The 23,760-nt window shown below is 42.3% G+C and overlaps 4 protein-coding genes across 28 annotated transcripts in view; 2 read left to right on the top strand and 2 right to left on the bottom strand.

Annotated features, from left to right (window-relative positions):
• LOC107178904 (receptor-like protein 14) overlaps positions 1–23,760 on the top strand; it is a 132,503-nt gene that overhangs the window by 46,404 nt on the left and 62,339 nt on the right. The gene's annotated exons all lie outside the window — the stretch shown is intronic.
• Positions 608–5,234, bottom strand: LOC127903682 (protein REDUCED CHLOROPLAST COVERAGE 3-like). 2 transcript variants are annotated; one of them, XM_052444116.1, is made up of 10 exons: positions 4,911–5,234; positions 4,085–4,246; positions 2,908–3,360; positions 2,752–2,814; positions 2,564–2,665; positions 1,897–2,211; positions 1,727–1,819; positions 1,516–1,617; positions 1,316–1,420; positions 608–964 (listed from the first exon to the last, which is right to left on the bottom strand). In XM_052444116.1, the coding sequence occupies exons 4-10, from the start codon at positions 2,797–2,799 to the stop codon at positions 827–829; spliced, it is 903 nt and encodes a 300-aa protein (XP_052300076.1). In that variant the 5' UTR covers positions 2,800–2,814; positions 2,908–3,360; positions 4,085–4,246; positions 4,911–5,234; the 3' UTR covers positions 608–826. The 2 variants fall into 2 exon arrangements, with proteins under 2 accessions (XP_052300076.1, XP_052300075.1); XM_052444115.1 differs by having other exon boundaries at positions 4,085–4,236.
• Positions 11,223–16,176, top strand: LOC127903679 (uncharacterized). The gene has a single exon (XM_052444108.1). It carries the CDS (start codon positions 12,306–12,308, stop codon positions 15,774–15,776), a length of 3,471 nt encoding a protein of 1,156 aa, XP_052300068.1. The 5' UTR covers positions 11,223–12,305; the 3' UTR covers positions 15,777–16,176.
• On the bottom strand, positions 19,199–23,041 carry LOC127903681 (uncharacterized). Of its 4 annotated transcripts, none has more exons than XM_052444111.1 (6): positions 22,493–23,040; positions 21,982–22,033; positions 20,799–21,703; positions 20,540–20,713; positions 19,996–20,375; positions 19,199–19,889 (listed from the first exon to the last, which is right to left on the bottom strand). In XM_052444111.1, exons 5-6 carry the CDS (start codon positions 20,371–20,373, stop codon positions 19,344–19,346), a joined length of 924 nt encoding a protein of 307 aa, XP_052300071.1. In that variant the 5' UTR covers positions 20,374–20,375; positions 20,540–20,713; positions 20,799–21,703; positions 21,982–22,033; positions 22,493–23,040; the 3' UTR covers positions 19,199–19,343. The 4 variants fall into 4 exon arrangements, with proteins under 4 accessions (XP_052300071.1, XP_052300072.1, XP_052300074.1 ...); XM_052444112.1 differs by having other exon boundaries at positions 20,799–21,648; XM_052444114.1 differs by lacking the exons at positions 20,540–20,713; positions 20,799–21,703 and having other exon boundaries at positions 22,493–23,041.

The raw sequence follows: 23,760 nt of genomic DNA, 5'->3' as shown, positions 1-23,760 counted from the left end.
CGGTTCATAAGATTAGACCTAGTGCTTTCAAATTCAGATCTCAATTTCATCAGAAACTGATCCCTCTTAGTAGTTTCATGTACAGATTGAACAGAACTAAGACCTTTGGGAGGTAAGGTAGCATAGATTATATCAGTATATTCAGCCCAAAGATTCATGAAGCTAGAATAAAAATCAGAAATAGCGAGACTGCCCTGTTGGAGATTGGCTAGCTCATGTTCAAGTTGAAATCGACGAGCAGTGTTGGTTTGACTATAGAGTTTCTTCAGATGATTCCACATTCCTGCTACGGTCTTGAAGGGTCGAAGATTCAAGATGAAGTTGGATTCCACATATCCTAGAATCCATGCCATGATTTGAGCATCCTTGACTTCCCACTTGGCGTGCCCATCCTGGTCTATGTCTTTGTCAGGGGCAGGTTTCTTGCCATCAACATGTCCCTATAGATCTTTGCCTTTGACAAATATCTCGAAATGAAATGCCCTGGCTGAGTAGTTTGTGCCATTAAAACGGATCAAAAAGGCATCATACTTGTCTGAAGACATGAGGCTGAGATAACTTGATAAAAAATAACTAAGAATAAGAGAATGAACTAGGAAGAAGAGAATTCAGAACTGAGACTCTGATACCATGATAAACTAAGAGAATTTTGAGCAAAAGTTGTTTTTCTCTTGGAGGAGAATTCCCATTATATACTATGAATACAAGCTTATGTTTAGCCCTAAACATCGCTAAACTATCATATACAAAACTATCTAAATTAGCTTACAGCTAGTATATCCTAAATAAGGAAAACATAAAAGATTTACAATCATAAAGATAATTGTTACAGCTGTACAGGCATAGAATTTGCCATAGAATCTGCTAATTCCTTTGACACCCCAAAGCTTTTCATTGTATCTGGATGGTCAAGACCAAGTTCCCTCTCATTAATATCCAATGCCTTCTGCTGATATATAGTTGCCTAAAATGAAGAAGAAGATATCTTGAGCACATACGAACGCTACTCTAACACTCAGACGCAGATGCCATTAGACGAAATGCCTGAACATAAGAACCATGAACGTGTTTGATTTAGTTAAAATATATAATCTGATATCAAAATTATGCTAATGCCTGTACATGTAATTCCCAAATCCAGAAAATTATAATTCCTAATGCATATCTTTATACAAGACCATAAAAAGTAACCATAACACAAAGTTTCAAATCAAATGTCCCGCTGAATGAGAACCTCCGTACAGAAGGACGTTATAATTATACTCGACTTAGAATCACCAAGTTGACACTGAAATACAACTGAAGATTGTCGTACCTGATTAAAGTCTCCAGTGTGGTAGAGAACTACAGCTAGAAGACTGTAAGTACTTGCAGTAGTCCGATGGTAGGGACCACAAACAGCTATCATCCTTGCCAGTGCCTTACAATGCAAGTAATACATCATATGAGATCAAGAGATGCCTTATTTTGAAAAGAATAATGTAATTCTTACATATAGATCGAGTGGGTTATTACCTTTGTCCCATAATTTACAGCATCTTCTAGTTTTCCTTTATCAAGGGCAATTTTGGATGACTCTAATAAGGTCCGTCCATCGGCTGAAGTGCAACCTACATGCTGTAGAATGCCATAAAAATAGCACAATTACATTCAATTTACAAATGAGTGACTCGCTGAGAATGTAAAAACTAAATCAAAACACAATTAAGAGAGAAAATAGTCTCACCTTGCACACAGGAACCATGCTGACAATATCATCTCTCGTGAATGGGTTTGGGCAATCCATATCATAATCTCTTGGAACCAACTCCAACCCAACCTGGGTGAAGTTTACAAGCAAAATTCAAGCTTTGAAAATAATCGGCTGCCAAAGGAACCGAAAAGACAATACCTTACCTTATGGCAAAGCCCTCGTAGAATTGAAATCTTTCTCAAATGCTGAAATTCATCTTTCAGGGACCAACCAAATCTTCTGCCAAGAAATGTTCGTAGCCACTGCAATCTGAGGATATGATCTTCATTCCAGCTTTGCTCATCTTCCATCTCACAACAGCCAAATAAGAAATTTAGGGAAGAAGCTATAGCTGCAGATAGGTCTGATAAATAGTCAACAGATGCGATGACTCCGTTGAGTACATGCTTGAACGCTTGAGTAACCATCTCATGAATACAAAGTGATTGTATGTGAGGAAGCTTCTCTGCAAGTTCAACCTGAATTTGTAAATGGGATTAGAACCAACAGAAGAAGAATACCAGGCTTCCAAGTATTAGCATGTCAATTTCTCAAAATATTGTATGTCATACAACATACAGTAATATCTAAAGACGACAATAATTCAATGTCTTGGAAAAGGTCAACATTGTCAAAAATTCTATCATGTAGTACAATTTTCAAAAAGGAACATTGATAATTCAATCCAGGAAGACTTGGGGGATTGTTTACATATAGAAAGATAAGTTGGGGGCTTTGTTTACATAAAGAAAGACAACATTTGTTTATTCCGATTTCCATGGGTGAATAGGTTGCATGTCTGAGAGAGAAAGAGAGGGAGAAATTCCTCACCACACAACCTAAAGAGCGCATTTGTAGTCCCCTTAAATGCATAAAGTCTGTCAGTGTGCGGCCATCAACTGGAGAAAGTTCAAGTGATCCAAAGTCTGTTACCTAATAAAGAATGGAAATTAGTCCATAAACCATCCCCACACGTCTTAATTGGCTGCAACAAAGGCCCTAAATAAATTAAATAGTACCAGCTTTGGTAAAGCAATGTCATCATAATACTTGTATGCCATTTTCATAAGCTCATCCACTGCCTGCACAAGAAATTAATTTTACCAGCCATTCCATATGAAAATAAAACAAACCAAATTTAGCATAATGAAAACACAAAAAGTAGCAAACTTTACAGTTGAAATGCAAAACAAATTTGAGATTCTGAAACTTTTGAATGAAGGCCAGTGCCAGTTTCTTTCAATCGCAAGAAGGATTCTTCCGAAATTAGTTTTTTCAATTCCATCTCACAATTGAGCTCGCCATTGCTTTGCTGTCTACCATTACCTCCCACATTCATGCTGCACGGTCCATTGTCATTTTCAGTCTTAATATCATCCCCAGACCTCGTTGACTTGGTATCTGTTGGAGTTTCCTGCTTTTGTAGATGCTGCACCCAACAAGAACCAAGTTCCCATCTAATAGATCTTTCTGAAGCAGTTGGCTCCAGCTCTAACTTTGCTAAACTCTGTTTAATAACTCTTCTTACAAGATTTCTAAAAGCTTCCGAATTATCCAAATTGCACAGAGGTAATTGGTCTCCTCTAGCTGATTCAGCACTGAAAGACTTCTGAAGTACAAGCCTTAAGCTGCAATAAATAGTTTACCCTGTCAGAACAACTTAAATGGAGAAAGACATAAGAGTATATGAAACAAAGGCAGAATCCACCAAAGAAGGCCTAAATACTTTCTGAAATAGCACAATCTAAAAAGCCGATGACCTATTGCAGCAACTGAGCATCCACTGTAATTATACTTTCCTTTATCCTTTATTTGAACATCGTCAACGATGTCTGTTGGTTATTTTGTTAATATAACAATTACAAACCAATGTCAGAGCACATAACTATAAACACTCAACCATTATTGTGAAAGCCATAACTAGATATCAGCTCTCTTTTCTTTGGCCTATTCATAAACTTAACACTTGAAGAAAACCTGGTTTAGAAATCTGACATCAACTCCCCTTAAGAGTTCAGACATCTACTGATTAGATCCCATCTAAACAGGAAGAAAAAGGAACAGGTGCTATCCTTTCTTAAGAATCCCCAACACCAGCATTTCAATCCTGTTCTATCTGGTAAAACTAAAGAGAATAACAATGCTCTGCATCATGAATTCAACTGTGATAGACACTAAGCAAAGAAGCTCATAACAGTTAGCATTTCTAAGATATCTTGCAGAATAGCTTAAAACTGTTATTGGTTGAAAGATAATTTTTCATATCTTACAGCCATTCTCCATCTGTAGATTTCCTAGTCTTTGTGTGCTAAGAGGAATCGACAGAGGAAGCATTGTGTTACAATTTCAGACCTGTTAATATTAAGAGAATTAGCTCCTCCACCAGGTTGATCTTCAATTTCAATATCTTGTGTGCCAAACTTCTCCTTCACATCACCAACAACTTTTACTACAGCGGTGTATCCACAATGTCATACAATGACGGTACCCAATGAGGAGGTATCCTGCCAAAAACTATATTGTTTCAGTTCTCTTTATCACAAATCTTTGAAACTAAAATAAAAGAAAGGGAAAAAGAATAGGAAGATAAATCTAGATATTTTGAGAAAAATAAATCTAGATATTTCAAGAAAATTTTATTTCAAGATCTACCATGCTGAAAACTTTAGCAATTGTATCACTAGTTGATATAATACAAGCATGCCCAACCAAGGTTAATAGGCTTCCCCAAAAAGGGTTGATGACATTAAGTTGGAACAAACCACAAGCAGAAAATCAGAGGGATATGGATAAAATCAGTAGAAAGACCAGCTATCCAGTGATTTCAACAGAATAGGGAGTCACCAAACAGAATGGCAACATAAGATTCATGAAGCTAAACCAGATATATAAGGTTAGTAACGAGTAGTGATTCTTAGGAAAGAACCTAAAATTGACTTTCTTGTGCATTCATAAATGTGTAGAAAGAGAGAGTGAAGAGGATGGGTATTTTAGGCCATCATCAAATGCCAGATATCAGATAAAGAGTGAAACATCTTAATCCGACTGAAAAACCACTCCCTGACAAAGGTAGAGCTATATTATTCCGCCCACGTAAGTAATTTCAGCTTTGATGAATGTCTTTTATGTGTGTGTTCTGTGAAAGTAAGCATAAAAAGTAAAGGAAAAATCGACTTACGTGAACAACTACACTCTCATCTGCAGTAACACCGTTTAGTAAATTCCTTTGAGCAACTTCTGCAGCAGACACACTAGATGACTGATTTCCTTTAACAGTAACCTCATATTTCAAGCTTGCATCTACTGTATCACATTTTACTGTAATGGACAAGTCTCCCACCCGATCTTCATGCAAGATTGCCCCCTTTTGGACATTGATTGTATCTTGAGTGTGTAAATTTGAATCAATGAGACGGCGTATTGCTCCAACAGCTTAAAAAATAGAGACGTCAACCTTTTTTGGATCAACCATGTAAAAAACGAAGACAAATAAATAAGTGAACATTAGGCTTACTTAAGATGGGGGAAGTGAGGTGAGAGAAAGAGAAGAAGTCATAAAACTCGGAGAGTTTCGGCGTCGGGTGAATGGCCGCCATGTCCAGACTCGGAGAAACCGCCGACGAAACTGGCGATGACGTGGCGCGGGGCCCGCTTCGGTTATCTGCTGCTGCTGTTGCTGCCCCATCAGACAGAGTGGCAGGGTTTAGTGAAGGTCGGTGGGGCCTACTGCCGTTCTTTTTGGCACATGACTCTGATGATGGCGGCGATCGGGAGTTTCTGGACTTGGAGAAACGTGTGGTGCACGCGACGATGTCGAGAAGCCGCCGCACGTGTGCCACGGCCTGAGATTCCTCTGTGTAGTCCACTGCCAAGGACAGTGCCAAAAATGTAAATAACAAGGAATTGCCGGGCAAAGTTTTTTACTTTTATTATTTTATTTCTTTCTTTTAAATATTAATTTAAATATAAGTAGAGTTATTTGAAAGCCCTAAACTATTCGTCGAATTTATTTTTGAAAATAATTTTTTATAATTAAAATATTTCTAAATTAAATTACAATTATAAGTATTAAAAATAATAAAAAATAAATTTTTTGCTCTTTAAACAAGTCTTTAAATAAAATTTTGTTAAATTCTAATCATATTAATTATTCACAATAAAATTAGTAATTCTGAAATAATACACTTCTACAAACCTTCTTACTTCTGTTTACATTTCTGCCAACTAATATTCTTTTAAGGGTAATAGATTTTAACGCCTGGTTGAAAATTAGGATCACAAAGCGATAAAGTCGTTTTTATATTAAATTGACTGTTCAATTAGTACAGTTGACTATAAAAAAAAATCAATAAAACTTTGAATATCAACTAGAAAAAGTTTGTTAAGGCTCGTAAAAAGATTGGCAAAATTTTGTCATTTAATGATTAAACTAATAATGCTCCTAGATATGAACTGCGTATTCTGTAACTTCTGAAATTTCTAAAGTTTAGGCCAGTTACTTAAATGCACCTTATTATTGTACTTTTGAAACAGCTTCAACTTTGACTTGAAATGCCATTTGGGCTTGTAGCCCAGAGGTGAATCATTGCCCTTAAAATTAAGAATGACTATTAATAGTTCGAATTTTTACTGACTCAAACTCCCTCAATTAATTATAATTGTTTAGAGATTATTTATAACGTCTTTTTCCATTGCGAAATGCTAGTGGAGTAGAGACATCCCTCTCCTATGAGTGATATTTGGCTGGGCACGTACTTTATAGAATAAAAATATAATAATGTAAGTCCTAAGTATATATCGGATTGTAAATATCAGTGATATGTTATTATTTGTAAATATCTCTGTGTAATACAGTAACCTGACACTTAATCAGTTTAAAAAAAAAAAAAAACTTTGACTTGAAATGACAAGGAAAGTTAAGTCCAAAATGTACAGCACAAAAAAGCATGGTAACGTTCCAAGTGTGCAGGACTAAGCGGACTGCATCAAATTGGTTTTTTTTAATGTTAAAAAATAAAATATTGTCATTTATTTATTTATTTAGTCAATTAATATAGTCAATAATTTTTTCACTTTAATCTGTTTTTTTCAATAATATTAAAAAATTCTTAAAAAACATACAATCAAATCAGGATCAGGCTACGGTGCAACTGTGGCACCGTGCCACAGTTGCATCTAGCCGTTGGATGCAGTTAGAGTGGTGGGGTCCACTGGCATCCAACGGTTAGATGCAACTGTGGCACGGTGCCACAGTTGCACCTAAGGTTCCCCCATCAAATCAATATAGTTTACTAAAATAGTATGGCGATGAACAACTAAAAAGATCTAAATGTTGATAATTAAAAATAACAAATAAAATGAGACCCACATCCACATGAATGAGATTTTTTAATTCAGAAAATTGGACATGCGAGAGGTTCACCTGCCTTCAACCATTCTGAGCAAACATGGTTTCAGAGTAACCTCTACTCTATCATTCAATCTCTGCCCCTTGACCAGATAATAATAATAATAATAATAATAATAATAATAAAGAAATAAACACATAAAAATAAGGTGGGAAAAAATAGTATCTAGTGTTTAATATTATCAGAAAAAAATTCATAATCATATATAATGAAAAAAAAAAAGAGATAATAAAATATAGACACCTCGTGAGAGAGAGAATAATTTGTGAGGTGGCAAGTTTCTACATTGGAAGCCAACAATTTCTTCACATCAAATATCTTGTCAGTGGAGATGCCCTTTGAGCAAATTTCAATCAAACCAAAAAAAAAAAAAAAGATGATTAATTAATAATTCATTTATATTTATAAAGTTTTACAAAATAATATCCTAATCATAGCTGGTGAGGGCAAAACAAGAAAGTATTGATGATAAGTATAAATTTATACCTTGAGAACAACTTGTGATTCATATGGGGTGATGATTGTGATATCAAGAACACTGGGCACTACTGCACAACAAAAAAATCAATGAACATAAGGAAGCTAGAAAGCGGAAGCACTTTACAAAAAGCACTTTCCAATGAAAGCAGTGAATAAAAAAGATTAACAATTGAAGCCTTTCTCTTCTTTCTTCTTCTTGTCAGCCTTGGCTTTATTGGACTTGCCTCTTCCGGAGATTGGTGCCATAGTGATCTTTCCTCTTCAAGAACTTGGAGCCTACTCACCTTATTCCCATTCCTATCATCAATTTAATGACTAAACAAGTCATTCATTCGGATTTCTCCATTTCAATTCTCATTCCAGTTTAGTAAACACAGCCTTAAAGGAGACAATCCAACATGCAGGCTAAAAATAATTGGTGGTGTTGTGGAAGTTTGAATTCATAGACTTACAGCTCGGTCTAAATGTTCATTAAGTATAATTTAAAAATGAGCATTATAACCAAATGGTTGTGGCTCAGTTAGCAACGCAGGCTGAGTTTGTGGGAAGAGCTCTTGGGTTCAATCCCCACTAAATAAGTTATTTGGGAGGGGTAAAGAGCTTTAGCTGTGACTACACCCTAAATTCGGATTAGTCGGGATCTAATTGCGTTCGCTTCGGATTAGTCGGGATCCAATTACGTGGGAGGAGTAAAGAGCTTTAACTGTGACTACACCCCAAATTCGGATTAGTCGGGATCCAATTGCGTTCGCCAAATACCGAATGGCTTACACCAAAAAAAAATCAGCAATATATCTATTTTTACTAATATTTGAATAAATATATGTATCCTTATTCATATTTTATCAAAAATGGATTGTAAAGAGATTTGATGGAGATTGTTTTGTGGGGCAGGCACGCGAGGATCCAATGGATCTCACAGCGGCATCAACAAATTTTTCATTTAAAAAATATATAAAATTACATTATTTTAATTTATAAATCCTATCAGACCTGCCAAATTAGTATGCGCAGGCGCGCACCTCTTCAGCCTTTTCCCGGATTGTTGGGGACTGCAGACTGCAGCTCACGGTTGAATTTTCCCCGTAGCGTTCTTGACGTACGCCAATATTTTTAGTCAGCTTTAACTTTAAGCCTTTGTTTTATAAAAATTATTTCACCAGCAGATTACATGTATTTTGGGAAGTTTACATTGTGAAAGAAAGATATGCCTCAATTCACTCGTATCTTGTTCAAGCACATGCATTCAAAAGGCACAAATTGGTGGTCTAATCTATTGTGAAGCCTTGTACTTCATTTACATGATTATAGTCATCAGTGTCTTTTGCTTATTCGTTCACTTTTCCTTTCGTTAGTTATTGTGGAAACGCGTTTGAGTAGTCATCAAAATATGCATCAAATGTTGTGGCAATGAATAAATACAAAGAAGAGAAATGGGATTTGAAAACAACTCTCACAATCCGGCTGAGACGCCGCAATTTCGTTATGCAGCAAATGTTGTTGTGCCAATAGCCATGCACCTCAAACTAACCAATTTGCATCTTCAATTATTTCTTTGGTCGGTACTAAAGTCAAACTCATTTTGCCATAATATTCAAGTCAATATTTCAACATTCTTTTCTCTCTTGAATCTGGTCAAAGGTTTTAATTCACTCGTATCTTGCTAAAGCAGATGTAATATTCTCACTTACTTTGTTCAAAACTAGCTAGATATAGTATAGCAACTCATTTGAATGATGTGCTAGAAAGCAAAGCGAAACTTGAAGGAGATATTCCAACATGCGGGCTCTAAAAATAATTTGTGGTATGCTGGAAGTTTTAGTTTATAGATTTAAAGCTCAGTCCAAAGATTTATTAATATTAAGTGTAATTTGAATATCAGTAATATATCTGTTTCTATCTATATTTTGTTAAAAGTGGATTATAAAGAGGCCAGATGAGGATTGTTGATGACTGCAAGCCGCAGGCCACGATAAGAGAGTGACCTGAAAATGTCTAGCCAAAAGCTAAAAGCATTTCCATTTTGTTATTTTTCATTTTCAGAAGCAGAAAACACTTATAAAGACAAATTACATGGTAACTTTTGATGTCACGTGATTTGCACATGATGCAGGTAAGTCAGCTGTTAATTTCTCTTTGTTTCAATGTCTTTGGACGGTACTAGGGTCACAAGAAGATATCATGTATCAAAGACTTAGTTTTCTAACATTTCCATGTGTGTATATACAAATCATATATTTGCCAGACAACCAGAAAAACTTCAAGAGAGCAACAATTGACAGGTCAATCTTGTGAGTGTTTCTCTTGCAGTTAATATTAATAATGAAAATGCTTTTGATGAAGTTGTCATTGTGGATTGGCATAGCTCTGATTCAGTTACATGGATACAAAGCATGATTGGAAACAGAGAGGATTGCTCTGTTGGAAATCAAGAGCTTCTTCATATCAGCCAGTGATGTTGGATATGATGACAACATTCTTTCTTCATGGTTTGATGATGATGGAATGTCGTCTGATTGTTGTAACAATTGCGAGGGAGTTAAGTGCAACGCCACCACCCGACGGGTGACGCAACTGTCACTCAATCAGAAAACAAAAATCCACTACTCTGATTATAACTCTTATTCTTATGGAGTTTCCCTTCTGAGTATGTCATTGTTTCACCCTTTTGAAGAATTGCAGTGCCTTGACTCATATTACTCATTCATAATTATTTTGCCAGTGACTAATTAATGATAATAATTTATATGCACTTGCAGCTTACGACAGCTTTGGGAGTTTGAAACAGCTGAAGATCTTGAATCTTGGTGGTAATTTCAACGACAACATTTTTTAATACACTAACTTCATTTATGTCTATTTATGTCTATTGTTTTGATCAAAATTAATGTTTACTGAGAAACTTGAAAGTGTTGGATCTAACCTGGAACCTCAATCTAACAAGTGGCTCTTTAAGAAGGCTAGGTAAGCTACTAAAATTACCGATCTATCACAACGATCACAGTCTTCTACAATAATTTGATAGTAACATTTTGCTTTATATTGTTGTAGGATTGGCATATATATTTGACAAAACTCGAAAGCAATTGGTCTTCGTGGTTGTGGAATAACTACACTTCAAGGTATTCCGCAACAATCACCCCTTCCTACTTAGTTTCCTAGTCCTTTTGGCAATGTTATGGCCCTTTATTTTTCAATATTTTTTTTTAGTAAATCAGCTTAATTGGATCTTAACTAATCACTTTATTATAATTTTGTAAGTCTAATTTGAATTCCCTTTCTTCATTCTTTTCATTCTCGATGCATAATTGACTAATTCTAACTTGATCAAATTTCAAATAGAACCACTGCTTTCTTTAATAAATTTTAGTCCTTAACATACTCTATCACTATTTTCTAACATAACAAGCTCTTTTCTTTCACTCTTTCTTTTTTTCTGAATTTTTTTTAATCAACAATGATATCTATCTTCATTTCATTACTTATAGCTTTGAATGAAAAACGTTTTTTTAATAGCACTTACATTTCAATGCTTTTGAAGTATTATTTTTATCTGTTTGAGGGAAAGATGGGAAAGGTAATAGAGCGCCATGTGTCAGCCAATGGAATGATATCAGCACAATCGGAGGTACCCTACATAATCCGAGGTGCCCGACATGACTTGAGGTACCCCGTATAAATAGAGGTACCCTGCACAATTAGAGGTATCCCACACAAATAGAGGTACCCCCATACAAATAGAGGTACCCCATACAAATAGAGGTATCCCATACAGATAGGGGTACCCTGCGTAATAGGGGGTACCCCATGTAATTCGAGGTACCCGGCAAAGCGGATGCAAGAGAATCCACCGAAAATATCCGCCATGAGAAACGTCTCCGCCTCCTAAAAGATATCATTTGATTTTGTCAGAATTAGGAATCAAAAGCGACGTGCTAAAAGGAGGGACAGCCGTCTGCTACCTCTGCCAAAAGTGAAGGACACTGTCCCAAGGACAGTGGTCCCTAGCCGCCTACCCGACAGCTACTGCAGAGGTACCCTGGACCACTCTCCAGCGCGCGCCACGTTTCCAAAAGATGAGATACGCCGCGAACATGCACATAACGGCCCCAAGAATCATAAAAGCGGTAAAAGGACGTTAGCCAAAAAGGGTATGCCACGTGGCAGCTAAGGTACTCCATATATAAAGGCGCCTAGGTTTCATTCTCCATCATGCTCTCATTCGCCCAAAAACACTCACACTCCAAAAAAGAGGTTTTCTTCAACCTTAAACCCTAATTTACAGAGGGCTAGCTAGCTCTCTTTGCAATAAAAGCTTGAGTTTGCTAACTTGAGCGTCGGAGTGTGAACGCCGGGGTACCCCCGGCTTCACCTCTAACCTCTATTTCATTGTTTTGCAGGCGTGAAGCTCATTTTGAAGGATACCTCTCTTGTTTCTGATCTTCCACCATTGTTACCACTCTCTCTCCCTTTCTCACCTCCCCAAAATCTTAGATACACCGCCCAACACACAATAAACCAGTGAGGTACCCCATCTCCCCTCAAAATAACAAATTTATTGTTCTAGATTGGTTTGGCTTTTCTTACCCCAAAACCAGTTGAAAACAATTGGCACCGTCTGTGGGGAGACGCACAAAAAGCCTCCTCCACGGTTACCAAACTAGTTGTTGTGTGTACTCCAATACATGGCACCCGACGTACCTCCTAAAGGTTTAATGGGGGATCCTACAAGGATGAGAGAGGACAGCAGCAGTGAAGGCAGTGATCCCGCGAGAAGGGTAGCCCGCATCAGTAAGGGCAAGGGTGTCAAGCAGTCGACGGGTGTTCGCCAAGAAGAAGAACCTATTTCGCACAAGCGTTTTGAGGATCTTGCTCACGCAATACTTAGGGCGGTTGGATCTCGGGCACCCGAAAGTTCACTTCCACCAGTGACGCTAGAAGCTCCACCACCTCAAACGGACGACCAAGCTATGGTCAGAAGAGGGGTACCCGAGGCCAGCAAGCCAAAGCCTAGGCCATCGGGTACCCGTTCTAAGTTTCAAACCATGGGCTCCCGCGACGAGCGTTCCACTGCCTCTTGCAATTCCCGCAGTAGCCAGGGTACGAGGCGTGCAAAGCGTACCCACGATGATCTCCGTGAGAAGTTAAACGCCAAAAGGGCTTCTCAAATGGCGGCGACATCATCAGGTACACCGAGGGTACCCCTCGAACTTGTGGAAAAGATGGAGAACCTGGAAGCCCAAGTGAAGCTCCTCTCCGAGAAGCAAAACATCACAGCTGCACCAACGCCAATGACCTACCAATCACCATTCACTAGGGAGATTAGGACAGCAGCTCTCCCCGAGGCGTTCGCCATGCCTCAGATACCCCAATACTCGGGTACCACTGATCCCTCGGAGCATGCTGAGCTATACCGTGACCAAATGCTCATTAAGGGTGTAGATGAGAGCGCCATGTGTAGGATGTTTACACACACACTCACGGGCCCCGCGAAGTCATGGTTTCGATCTTTGAAAGCGGGTAGCATATCTTCCTTACACCAATTGTTATCTGAATTTACTAAAGAGTTTTCCTATGCTTCCACTCAAGATAGGGTAGCCTCCAAACTTGCCTTTATCAAGCAAGGGGAAGCCGAGCCTTTGGCGGAGTATGTAAGTCGTTTCCACCAAGAGGTGCTGCGAACCGGAGCATTTGGAAACCAATACACATTGACCCATTTTGAGAAAAATTTGCGGTTGGGCAAGTTATGGCGTTCTTTTCAAAAGAAGCGTCCACTTTCATATGGGGAAGCCCGTTCTCGGGCGTTGCAACAATTGGAGATGGACGAAAAATGCCAATTGAAGCGCCAAGAAGATAAGGCCGATGTTACAAAGAACAAGGAGAAGCCCAAGAGGGTGGAGGCCCCAATACCGCGGGTACCCCGAGCACGGAGCCCTCCACGGGCTGCCTTGCGGGGACAAGGGTATAACCCTCAGGGTGCCTCAAGGGTACCCCAACCTCCAAGATCGCCACCACCGGATCAACGAGAGCCACCGCCGAGGCCTCGGTATGAATCTTACCACCCACTGAATCGATCCCCAGAGCAGATCTTCTACCATATTCGGGATAGCGGCCTCCTCCGTCCTCCTAAGCCAATGAAGAAGTACCCCAACATGAAGCGTAGCCTGAAGTATTGCGAGTTCCATGAGGACTTTGGTCACAGCACAGCCGAGTGCTTCACCTTGCGAGAAGAAATTGAATCTTTGATTCTTAGCGGGTACCTCAAAGAATTTGTTGCTGGCATGAGAGAAGCTCGGAAATCTGCGGAACAGGATAAAGGCAAGCGGGTAGCTGATGGCAGTCCGGAACGAGAGGTACCCCCTGGACACAAGAAAGGCGTGTATGTCCGAATGATCATGGGCGGACCGACTTTAGCAGGCCAATCTAGGAGGGCTATCAAAGGCTATGGTAGATCGTTGTCGATAACCACCAATATGGGCAGAGAAGTCAACCTTAATGAATGGGGTACACCGAAGGTACCCCACCATCCCCCGCCTATCCTTTTTACAGAAAAAGATGCGGAGGGCATCTCGTACCCCCACGATGATGCCTTCGTAATTACGTTGAAGGTTGCCACTGGTAAGGTAGCAAAAACTCTCGTAGATACCGGTAGCTCCGTTGACATCATTTTCAAAAGCGCCTTGGATCAGCTATTGATTGAGTCGCCAAAGATCACCCCATATGCTACGCCTCTTATTGGGTTCGCCGGAGATATGGTTATACCAAAAGGCATCATTACGCTGCCCGTTACACTTGGTAAGGTACCTCACCGTGTTGTTCATATGATTGATTTTCTTATTGTAGATCACCCGGGTGCCTACAATATTATATTGGGTAGGCCGTTCTTAGTAGCAACTAAAGCGGTGGTATCCATGCACTATCTCGCCATGAAAGTCCCGGCCGCCCAAGAAGTTATCACCATTAAAGGGGACCAGCAATCGGCTCGTGGATGTTATTCCGTGGCCTCCAAAGTCACTTACCAAATAGCTTCAGATCCGCCAATGAAGGGGTACCCTAGTGGCAGCCAGCCCACACCTTCCCCCTCAAAGCGAGCACTTGCTAGACAGCGGAGAACAGTACTGAAAAAATCTCCTCAAGTAGCCCACCCACGAGAAAAGTTGGAGTTTTCACCAAGGGAGATGGAAGCAGTTACGGGGGATAGCTCGAGGGTACCCCACGGGGACCAGGAGGAGCCCAGATGTGAAGTTGAGGCACCTTTGGATCCCCGGATATTGAAAGATGAAATGCGGGGTACCCCAGTTGAAGATCTTATTTCAGTCTCGATTTGCGCCACCGACCCAACAAAGACAGTGAAAGTAGGCTCCAACCTCTCGGAGGAACAAAGGGAGAAACTCATCACCTTCCTATGTGAGCACCTCGATGTATTTGCTTGGACCTACTCGGATATGCCGGGTATCCCACATTCTCTCTCATGTCACAAACTCAATGTCAGCCCGCATAATAAACCGGTCAAACAGAAGCATCGCGCCTTCAATCAAGAGAGGTACGATGCAATTGAACAAGAGGTAGACCGCCTATCAGCAGCACGGTTTATTCGGGAAGCAGTGTACCCCGATTGGGTGTCCAACGTTGTTCTTGTCAAGAAATCAAACGGAAAGTGGCGCATGTGCGTGGACTTCACCGACTTGAATAAGTCCTGCCCCAAGGATAGCTTCCCGCTTCCTCGGGTGGACCAGCTGGTTGATGCAACAGCGAGGCATGAAATGCTTAGTTTTATGGACGCCTTCTCCGGGTACAACCAAATCCCGATGTACGAACCCGATCAAGAGAAAACAGCCTTCATCACAAACCGGGGGTTATACTGTTATAAGGTTATGCCGTTTGGTTTGAAGAATGCCGGGGCTACCTACCAGCGGCTAGTGAACAAAATTTTCAAAGAACAAATCGGGCGCACCATGGAGGTGTACATAGACGACATGATCACCAAATCGGTGCATGCGGGGGAACACCTGGGGCACCTCAGAGATACCTTTACCGTTTTGAGAAAACATCAGATGCGGCTAAACCCTGAAAAATGTGCATTTGGGGTAACACCTGGGGCACCTCAGAGATACCTTTACCGTTTTGAGAAAACATCAGATGCGGCTAAACCCTGAAAAATGTGCATTTGGGGTAACCTCGGGAAAGTTTCTCGGGTTCATGGTACAACAACGGGGGATTGAAGCCAACCCCGATAAAATTCGCGCAGTTCTTGACATGAAATCGCCAAGCACCATCAAGGAGGTTCAAAGCTTGGCAGGTCGGGTAGCTGCTCTGAGCCGTTTTATCTCCAAGGCTACCGATCGGTGTAAGCCCTTTTTCAAAGCTTTGAAGACCGGTAAAAAGCTCCAATGGACACCCGATTGCGAAGAGGCTTTCCAAGAACTGAAGGGGTACCTCGTGAATGCTCCACTACTTGCCAAACCTGAGCCGGGAGAGGTGCTGCTGCTATATCTCGCCGTATCCGAGCATGCCACCAGCTCTGTGTTACTCCGAGAGGATGATAATGGGGTACAACGACCTATTTACTACACTAGTAAGGCTATGGTTGATGCCGAAAAAAGGTACCCCACCTCTGAGAAGATCATTTTGGCATTGGTTATCTCCGCACGGAAGCTCAGACCATATTTTCAGGCTCACACCATTGCAGTCGTCACCAACCTTCCCCTCCGGCAAATCCTTCAGAAGTTAGACATGTCCGGAAGGCTTCTCCGATGGTCCCTCGAATTAAGCGAGTTCGACATCATCTTCAAGCTTCGTTCGGCGATTAAAGCTCAGGCCATTGCTGATTTCATTGCGGAATTCGCCAATGACTCAAGTGGTGAATGTGATCTGAGATACCTGTTAGATACCCTACCCACCAATGAAGAGGAGCAGGTCTGGGAAATATATGTGGATGGTTCCTCTAACTCACACGGAAGTGGCGCAGGAGTTATTATCATCAACCCGAACAAGGTGAAAATATACTACGCCCTGCAATTCGGATTCAAGGCTTCAAACAACGAAGCCGAGTATGAGGCAATCATAGCGGGGTTGAGGATGTCAAAGGCTTTGGGAGCAAAAAGGGTACACGTCAAGAGTGACTCACAGTTGGTGGTAAGCCAGATTACCGCACAATATCAGGCGAAAGAGGAAAACATGAAGGGGTACCTCGAAAAAACCAGAGAATTAATGTCCCAATTTTGCGAGGTTAAAGTGGAAAGGGTACCCCGACTGGAGAACAGCGAAGCCGATACCCTAGCAAAAATGGCGTCCCTTGGTGTAGCTCAGTCAGCTGGCCCCATCACAACAGAACACATACCCACCCCCAGCATTGATCTCCTAGAGCCGTTGGAAGTAGGATCACTGTCCAACGAGGTACTTTGGATGGAGCCTATCATAAGGCACCTCAAGGACGGAGACCTCCCCTCAGATAAAAGTGAAGCGAGAAGACTAAAGTATAAAGCTGCCCGGTATTGCTTGATCCAGGATACCCTATATAGAAGAGGGTTCACTCTTCCTTACCTTAGATGCTTGGGAAGCGACGAGGCCAAGTATGTCATGAGGGAGATACATGAGGGGATTTGTGGCAATCACTATGGAGCACAATCACTGGCGCAAAAAGCTCTCCGTCAGGGGTACTATTGGCCAACCATGCGGGAGGATGCCAAGAATATGGTACGAAGCTGTGACAAATGCCAGAGGTTCGCTAGGGTACCCCATCTACCCCCAGAGAAGCTAACAGTTATATCTTCCCCTTGGCCCTTCGCTATGTGGGGAGTGGACCTCATTGGCCCATTGCCTACCGGAAAGGGGCAAGCAAAACATGCAATCGTGGCGGTAGATTATTTTACAAAATGGGCGGAAGTGGAGCCACTAACAAGCATCACAGAAAGGAAAACCACCGAATTCATTTGGAAGAACCTCATTTGCAGATTTGGAATCCCCTATGCAATTGTCAGTGATAACGGCAAGCAATTCGATAATGAAAAATTCTGAAGATTTTGTTCGGAGTTGGGGATAGCCAACCGATTTGCTACACCTGCCCACCCCCAATCTAATGGGCAAGTCGAAGCCGTTAACAAGATTATCAAAGGTATCCTGAAGAAGAAGCTAGAGGAAAGAAATGGAGCATGGGTAGACGAGCTACCTGGCGTACTGTGGGCATACCGGACTACTCAAAACACCTCCACCAGGGAGACCCCGTTTTCCCTCGCATTCGGTGTTGACGCAGTGATTCCAGCAGAAATCGGGGTACCCTCTCACAGGGTTGAATACTTCGATGAGGCCGAGAACACCTCCTTGGTTGCTTCAAACCTTGATTTGGTAGCTGAAAAAAGGGCTAGAGCAGAACTGAGGACATCCATATATCAGCATCGCATTTCGGGTCTATATGAAAAAAGGGTACGCCCTCGATCCTTCAAGAAAGGAGACTTAGTCTTGAGAATGGTAACTCAGAACACTAGGGTACCCTACGAAGGTGCTTTCGGGGCAAATTGGGAAGGACCTTACCGCATCGACAAACCCGTTGGGACAGGTGCATACAGGCTACTCCACATGGATGGCACAATTGTGAGGCACCCCTGGAACGCTGCAATGCTACGGAAATATTACTAAAGGACAGTGTCTCAACCTTTAGTCTTTTGCTGTTATTTGCTTTCTTTAATGTTTTTGTGTGGTATGCCAAATAGGGTACCCCAAATGCCCTATGTTGGTCAGTTACAACTTTAGAGTTTCTTTAATTTTCAAATGAAAAGAATAGGAGGTCTTGCGGTCTCCCATTCTCCTCAGGGTAACAAAGCTAAGTCATGTATTGATCAACGCTTTCGTTATCTATAAATGCATTTTCTTTCTCAACAAATATGATGTGAGTTCTTTCTTTATTTTTCGCCACTTCGATCTTAGAATGCAGATTACATTCATTTATCGCCATTAATATACCCTCGCATCTGGTTATATGCAATTCTCGCCATACGCTTGTCAGTTATGACTAACCTATCACAGGACCAGCCAAGGTACTTGATATGCCTAGATCGTGACGATCTGTGTAAAGCCAAGATAGGCAATGGAGTGAACAGCCCAGGGGTAGCCTTTCTGCGGAAGCATGACAAAGCTACCTAGACAAAGAGAGGGAGGGTCAAAGAGGACCCGAGGGTGAAGAAAAACCGGCATACCCTAGCGGCACGAAGTTCGGCTTAGGTATGAGAACACCCACACCTCCATCCTCGTACTTTTGCAAAGTATGGGGTAAGCTATTCAAAAATTCGGAGAGCACTTCGAAAGAATAAGAAATTGATTGGTTGGACCAATTGCGCACTTTCAATTTTTGATCGAGATGTCGCGACGATGTTTTGATTACCTATTTGTGGAAAATCCGCCATGGTTGCCGAGGAGGGCATGCACCAAATTCGCCGCTCAGTGTAAACCAGCAGGCGCCTGATGTTGAATACTTGTTAAGGTACCAGGGGTACCCCATTTTAAAAAAAATGATGAAATGAGAGGTACCCTAGGAATTTGTAAGATAACAGTTTAGCCAAGCATTCATTTGCAGAATAATGCAAAGTACAAGAGGACTAGATGGTATGGTATCATAACAAAAGAGAAGTCTCAATAAAACAAAATATCCCGAGAAACCAAAAAGAAATAAACAAGGTCCAAATAGCAAAATGTGGATAGATCCGATAAACAAGAGCACAGTGAGAAGGCTACACCGAGGGGGGAACGCGATCCCCAACATCCGTCTCTAGAGGGCGATCGGCAGAAGACTCCGAGGTACCCGGAATATGAGCCGCCGAAATAGGGGCATCCGAGGCGGGCAACGACTGAGGCTGATGGGGTACCCCAGGCGACCCAGAAGGGGTACCCGACCGTGCCTGGGAAGACTTCTTCCGCTCTGCAATTGTCTTCAGAATGGCAGCCTTGTTGACAAATTTCTGCACGCGGGGTACCTCCAACGCCGGATCCACACTCCACACCTCTGTCATGATGAGTGAGAATGCATCCTCCGCCATCGTCTTTTGCCGAGATAGCAGATCCCCGTTGGTGGCCCTCAACTCCTCACAATCCTTCTCCACCCTAGCTTTCTCTCCCGATAGGCCAGCAATGCGTTCTTGCAGAGTTTTAACTTCTCGAGCGAGCTGATCCTCACGAGATTGACGGCTTTGAAGCTCACTCCTTAACTTGTCGACCTCTGACTGTGCGGCAACAAGGGAGTCGAGATCCGGAAGGCAGTGGCTAAGGAGAAAGGATGCCTGCGGGTCATGCAAGACATGTTAAATATATGTGTATGGCGAAAAGATCAAATAAGTAAAAAGAAAATGATGAAGAGTACACCCGGGGTACCCCAAGAAAGCCTACCTCTTGGGTAGCCCTAAGTGCTTGACCATAACGCTGGCTCAAGCTCATCTTGTCAACCTCTTCAGCAACCTCGGAGGTAACATTTTCAGCAGAGTAGTAAAAGTGGCGAGCCAAGTGCGAAACCTCCTTGTTAGAAGCCGGGTCTAAGTCACCCTCACGTAACTCATCGGGAAAAGTAGAAACCAGCCCGAATTTTCTCTTCTTCGAGCGAGGGGTACCCTTTGACCCGCTGTGGGAGGTACCCTGAGATTTTCCCTTTGGACCGGGAGCTCGAGGAGGTCGGGAGCCTTTCGGGGGTACCGCCGAATCCTGAGATCCGGAAGCACCGCCCACTACCGCTTGGAAGAAGGCGTCGAAAGCATCACCCGTCGATTCCATGACTGCACCCAATGCACAAAAGTTATGTTAGCTGGACAAGTACTAAGTACTGCAAAAGTAAAAATAAGAAATGGAAAGCGGAGAAGCGAAACGAAGAATGCAATAATAATGGGGTACCCCAGTCCCATAAGTAATAATAGGATACCCCCCGACACCCAAATCATACATGAGTCACCCCCAGGAGCAGGTGTAGGACTTCGGTCAATCAGCCCCGCTCTCCATAATCGGCTCTCCTCCAGTACATCACTACCCCTCTGTGCACCTCGAAGCCTGTCTATAAATTTCTTCACCTCTCTCCCCACCTCCTGAACTGGGCATGATCCTTTAGCCCATGTCACACCTGTGAAAGCATAAAGAACTCAAGGTTAGTGAGACATTCAGGCGAAAGATTCCGATTAAAAACCATAAGTAAGGGAGATACTTACAGTCTACATTGAAGGAATGAGAAACCTCCACGGGGTCGCCCTTCTCACCTAGAGTCTCTGTCCCCCACCTACCCTCAGCGACAAATCATCCCTTTCGGTAACCCTTCTTCAAGGCGGGGTTCCCCTCAACGATGTGGCCATGATCACCCCAGGGAGAGAAGTAAGCAATGCCGGGACCCTTAGGCTTCTTGAATTGGTAAAGGCCCCTCAACTCCCGAACAGAAATGTCGCGCTTCACGACCTCCAACCATAACACATGTAAGCCCGTCAGTGTCCTCCACCCTGGAAGGGACAGCTGCCCAGGAGCTACCCCCAAGTAACTAAACATTTTCATAAAGAATGGTTGGAGGGGCAGGCGGAGTCCTAGATCGAAGAGATCGATATGGAGAGCAATCCCATCAGACTTTGGACACTCGGGTCGCTCATTCACATGGGGTACCCTAAGCTGGACAGACGGAGGAATATTGTATTTGGCTCTAATTTGCTCCAACTCCCCCAAAGTAGCCCTCCTAATGCCTAGGGAAAAAGGGTTGCTAGATTTTGAAGGTGTGGCAGGGGGAGATTTAGGCGGCTGGTCCGAGGAACGAGCTGGAACCTTAGGCTTGGTTGGCTTACCCTTCTTTCGAGGATGAGGGGTAGGCCGTCTACTAGGAAAGCGTGGGCTGACACGAGGGGTACTCCTAGGAGGAGGGGGCTCAGAACGAGAATTGCAACTCATAGAGGAATTAGGAGGGGACCGATCCCCCTCGCTGATGGAGATGTGGGAAGGGGAACCCGCAGGAGGGTTGTCAACCCTACTAGCCCCAACTTTACGTCGCTTCATCGGGGGTCCCGTGTGCTTTTTGCCCATCTACTTTTCCCCAACAACACACCCACAAGTTCCCCAACAGCACATCCACAAGCCCCTAACAGCACATCCACAAGTTCCCCAACAATACACCCAACGATACACCCAACAACATATCCACAAGCCCCCAACAACACATCCAACAAGCCACATGTTTTCCAAACAGCAATATATCCATACCAAGCACCATCCACCACACATCAACCACCAAATGCAAACACCAACCAACAAAACAAAAAAAAAAAAAACAACAAAAACCAAAAACAAAATTTTCTCAGAGTATGCAAAATAGCGCCACTGTGAATGCGCCAAAGGAGGAGAAGCGAGGAGGGATACCTGTGATTCACCAATTCAACAGATCGGGATTGATAATCGCGGCGAAATGAAGCTGCAGGCAACCAAAAATAGTGGGTAAAAATATGCAAGTATAAAAACAAAAATAAGCTTAAATATATATAGTTATTTATAAATAAATGAATAAATAAAATGAAGAACGAAGAAGCTGCAGCAACCGGCGTCAGATGTCATGGCTGCAACCACCGAGAACCGACGCCGGAGATCACGAGAAGGATGCCGGAAACCGCCAAAGGAGGACGCCAGCCAAAAAAAAAAAAAAAAAAAAGAAAACGAAGAACAGAGAAGACAACACGGAAGAAGGGACAGCAGCCACCAAACCGACGCCGGCTGTCGTGGCTGCAAGCACCGAACCGACGCCGGCTGCAACCACACCAAACCGACGCCGGAAATCACAGAGAAAAACACCAAGCCGAAACGAAAAAGAGAAGAAAAGGGAAGGAAGAGAGAAAGCACCAAGGGAAAAATAAAGAAACGATGAAGGAGGGGTTACCGTGTGTATCGCCGGACTGAGATCTCGCCGTGAGCCGCCGGAAATCGCCTTGAACCGACCAGATCTGGAGCCCAAAACCGCCACTGCAGCAGCCGAGATCCACGCCGGAAAACGTACCAGATCAACGCCGGCCGAGAGAGAAAGAGAAAGAAGAAAGAAAGAAAAGGAAGAAGGAAAAGAGAGAAAAAGGAAAGAGAAACGTGAGAAAGAAAAGGGAGAAAGAAAATGGGAAAGAAATAAAAGAAAAAGAGTAAAGGGAGAGTAAAGCCTAGGGAAGATGAACAAGGCTAAAAAAAAAAAAAAAAAAAAAAAAAAAAAAAAAAAAAAGGCTACTGGAAATGTTGATCCAGTTAGAAGAAGAGACGAAATTATGGAAGAAAAAGGCTACTGGAAATAATCAATTTTTGGGAGTTCGTTTGGGGATTTTCAAAACTTTGACACACGTCAGGAGTTTTAAATTCAACCTGACAGAACACGTTGCTCAAGAAAGGAGTTCAAGGATGTTTGAGTGAGATTTGTATTTTCAAAATTCAAACTGCGTGTCAGACGGCTGCCACTTCCCAAGAAAAAGGAGAGAGACATATGAAGACAACTGTTCGTTCTCATCGTGTAAAAAAAAAAAAAAAAAAAGCGGGAAAAGGAAAAGACAAAGAGAAGATTTTTAGTTTGAAGTACACAAAGTTTAGTCAAGGGAAGAAGCTAAGCAAGGTACCCTCCGATCCAGCCGCATCGCCACGTGTCACTCATACAATAAGTTTCTTTTGCCTCCAATACTTCTCGCCAAAAAGAAACTAGGGGGATGTTGTTTGAGGGAAAGATGGGAAAGGTAATAGAGCGCCACGTGTCAGCCAATGGAATGATATCAGCACAATCGGAGGTACCCTACATAATCCGAGGTGCCCGACATGACTTGAGGTACCCCGTATAAATAGAGGTACCCTGCACAATTAGAGGTATCCCACACAAATAGAGGTACCCCCATACAAATAGAGGTACCCCATACAAATAGAGGTATCCCATACAGATAGGGGTACCCTGCGTAATAGGGGGTACCCCATGTAATTCGAGGTACCCGGCAAAGCGGATGCAAGAGAATCCACCGAAAATATCCGCCATGAGAAACGTCTCCGCCTCCTAAAAGATATCATTTGATTTTGTCAGAATTAGGAATCAAAAGCGACGTGCTAAAAGGAGGGACAGCCGTCTGCTACCTCTGCCAAAAGTGAAGGACACTGTCCCAAGGACAGTGGTCCCTAGCCGCCTACCCG

Source organism: Citrus sinensis, chromosome 7, assembly GCF_022201045.2.
Source record: "Citrus sinensis cultivar Valencia sweet orange chromosome 7, DVS_A1.0, whole genome shotgun sequence".
Taxonomy (NCBI): domain Eukaryota; kingdom Viridiplantae; phylum Streptophyta; class Magnoliopsida; order Sapindales; family Rutaceae; genus Citrus; species Citrus sinensis.
This window is presented reverse-complemented; position numbering and strand designations above follow the sequence as displayed.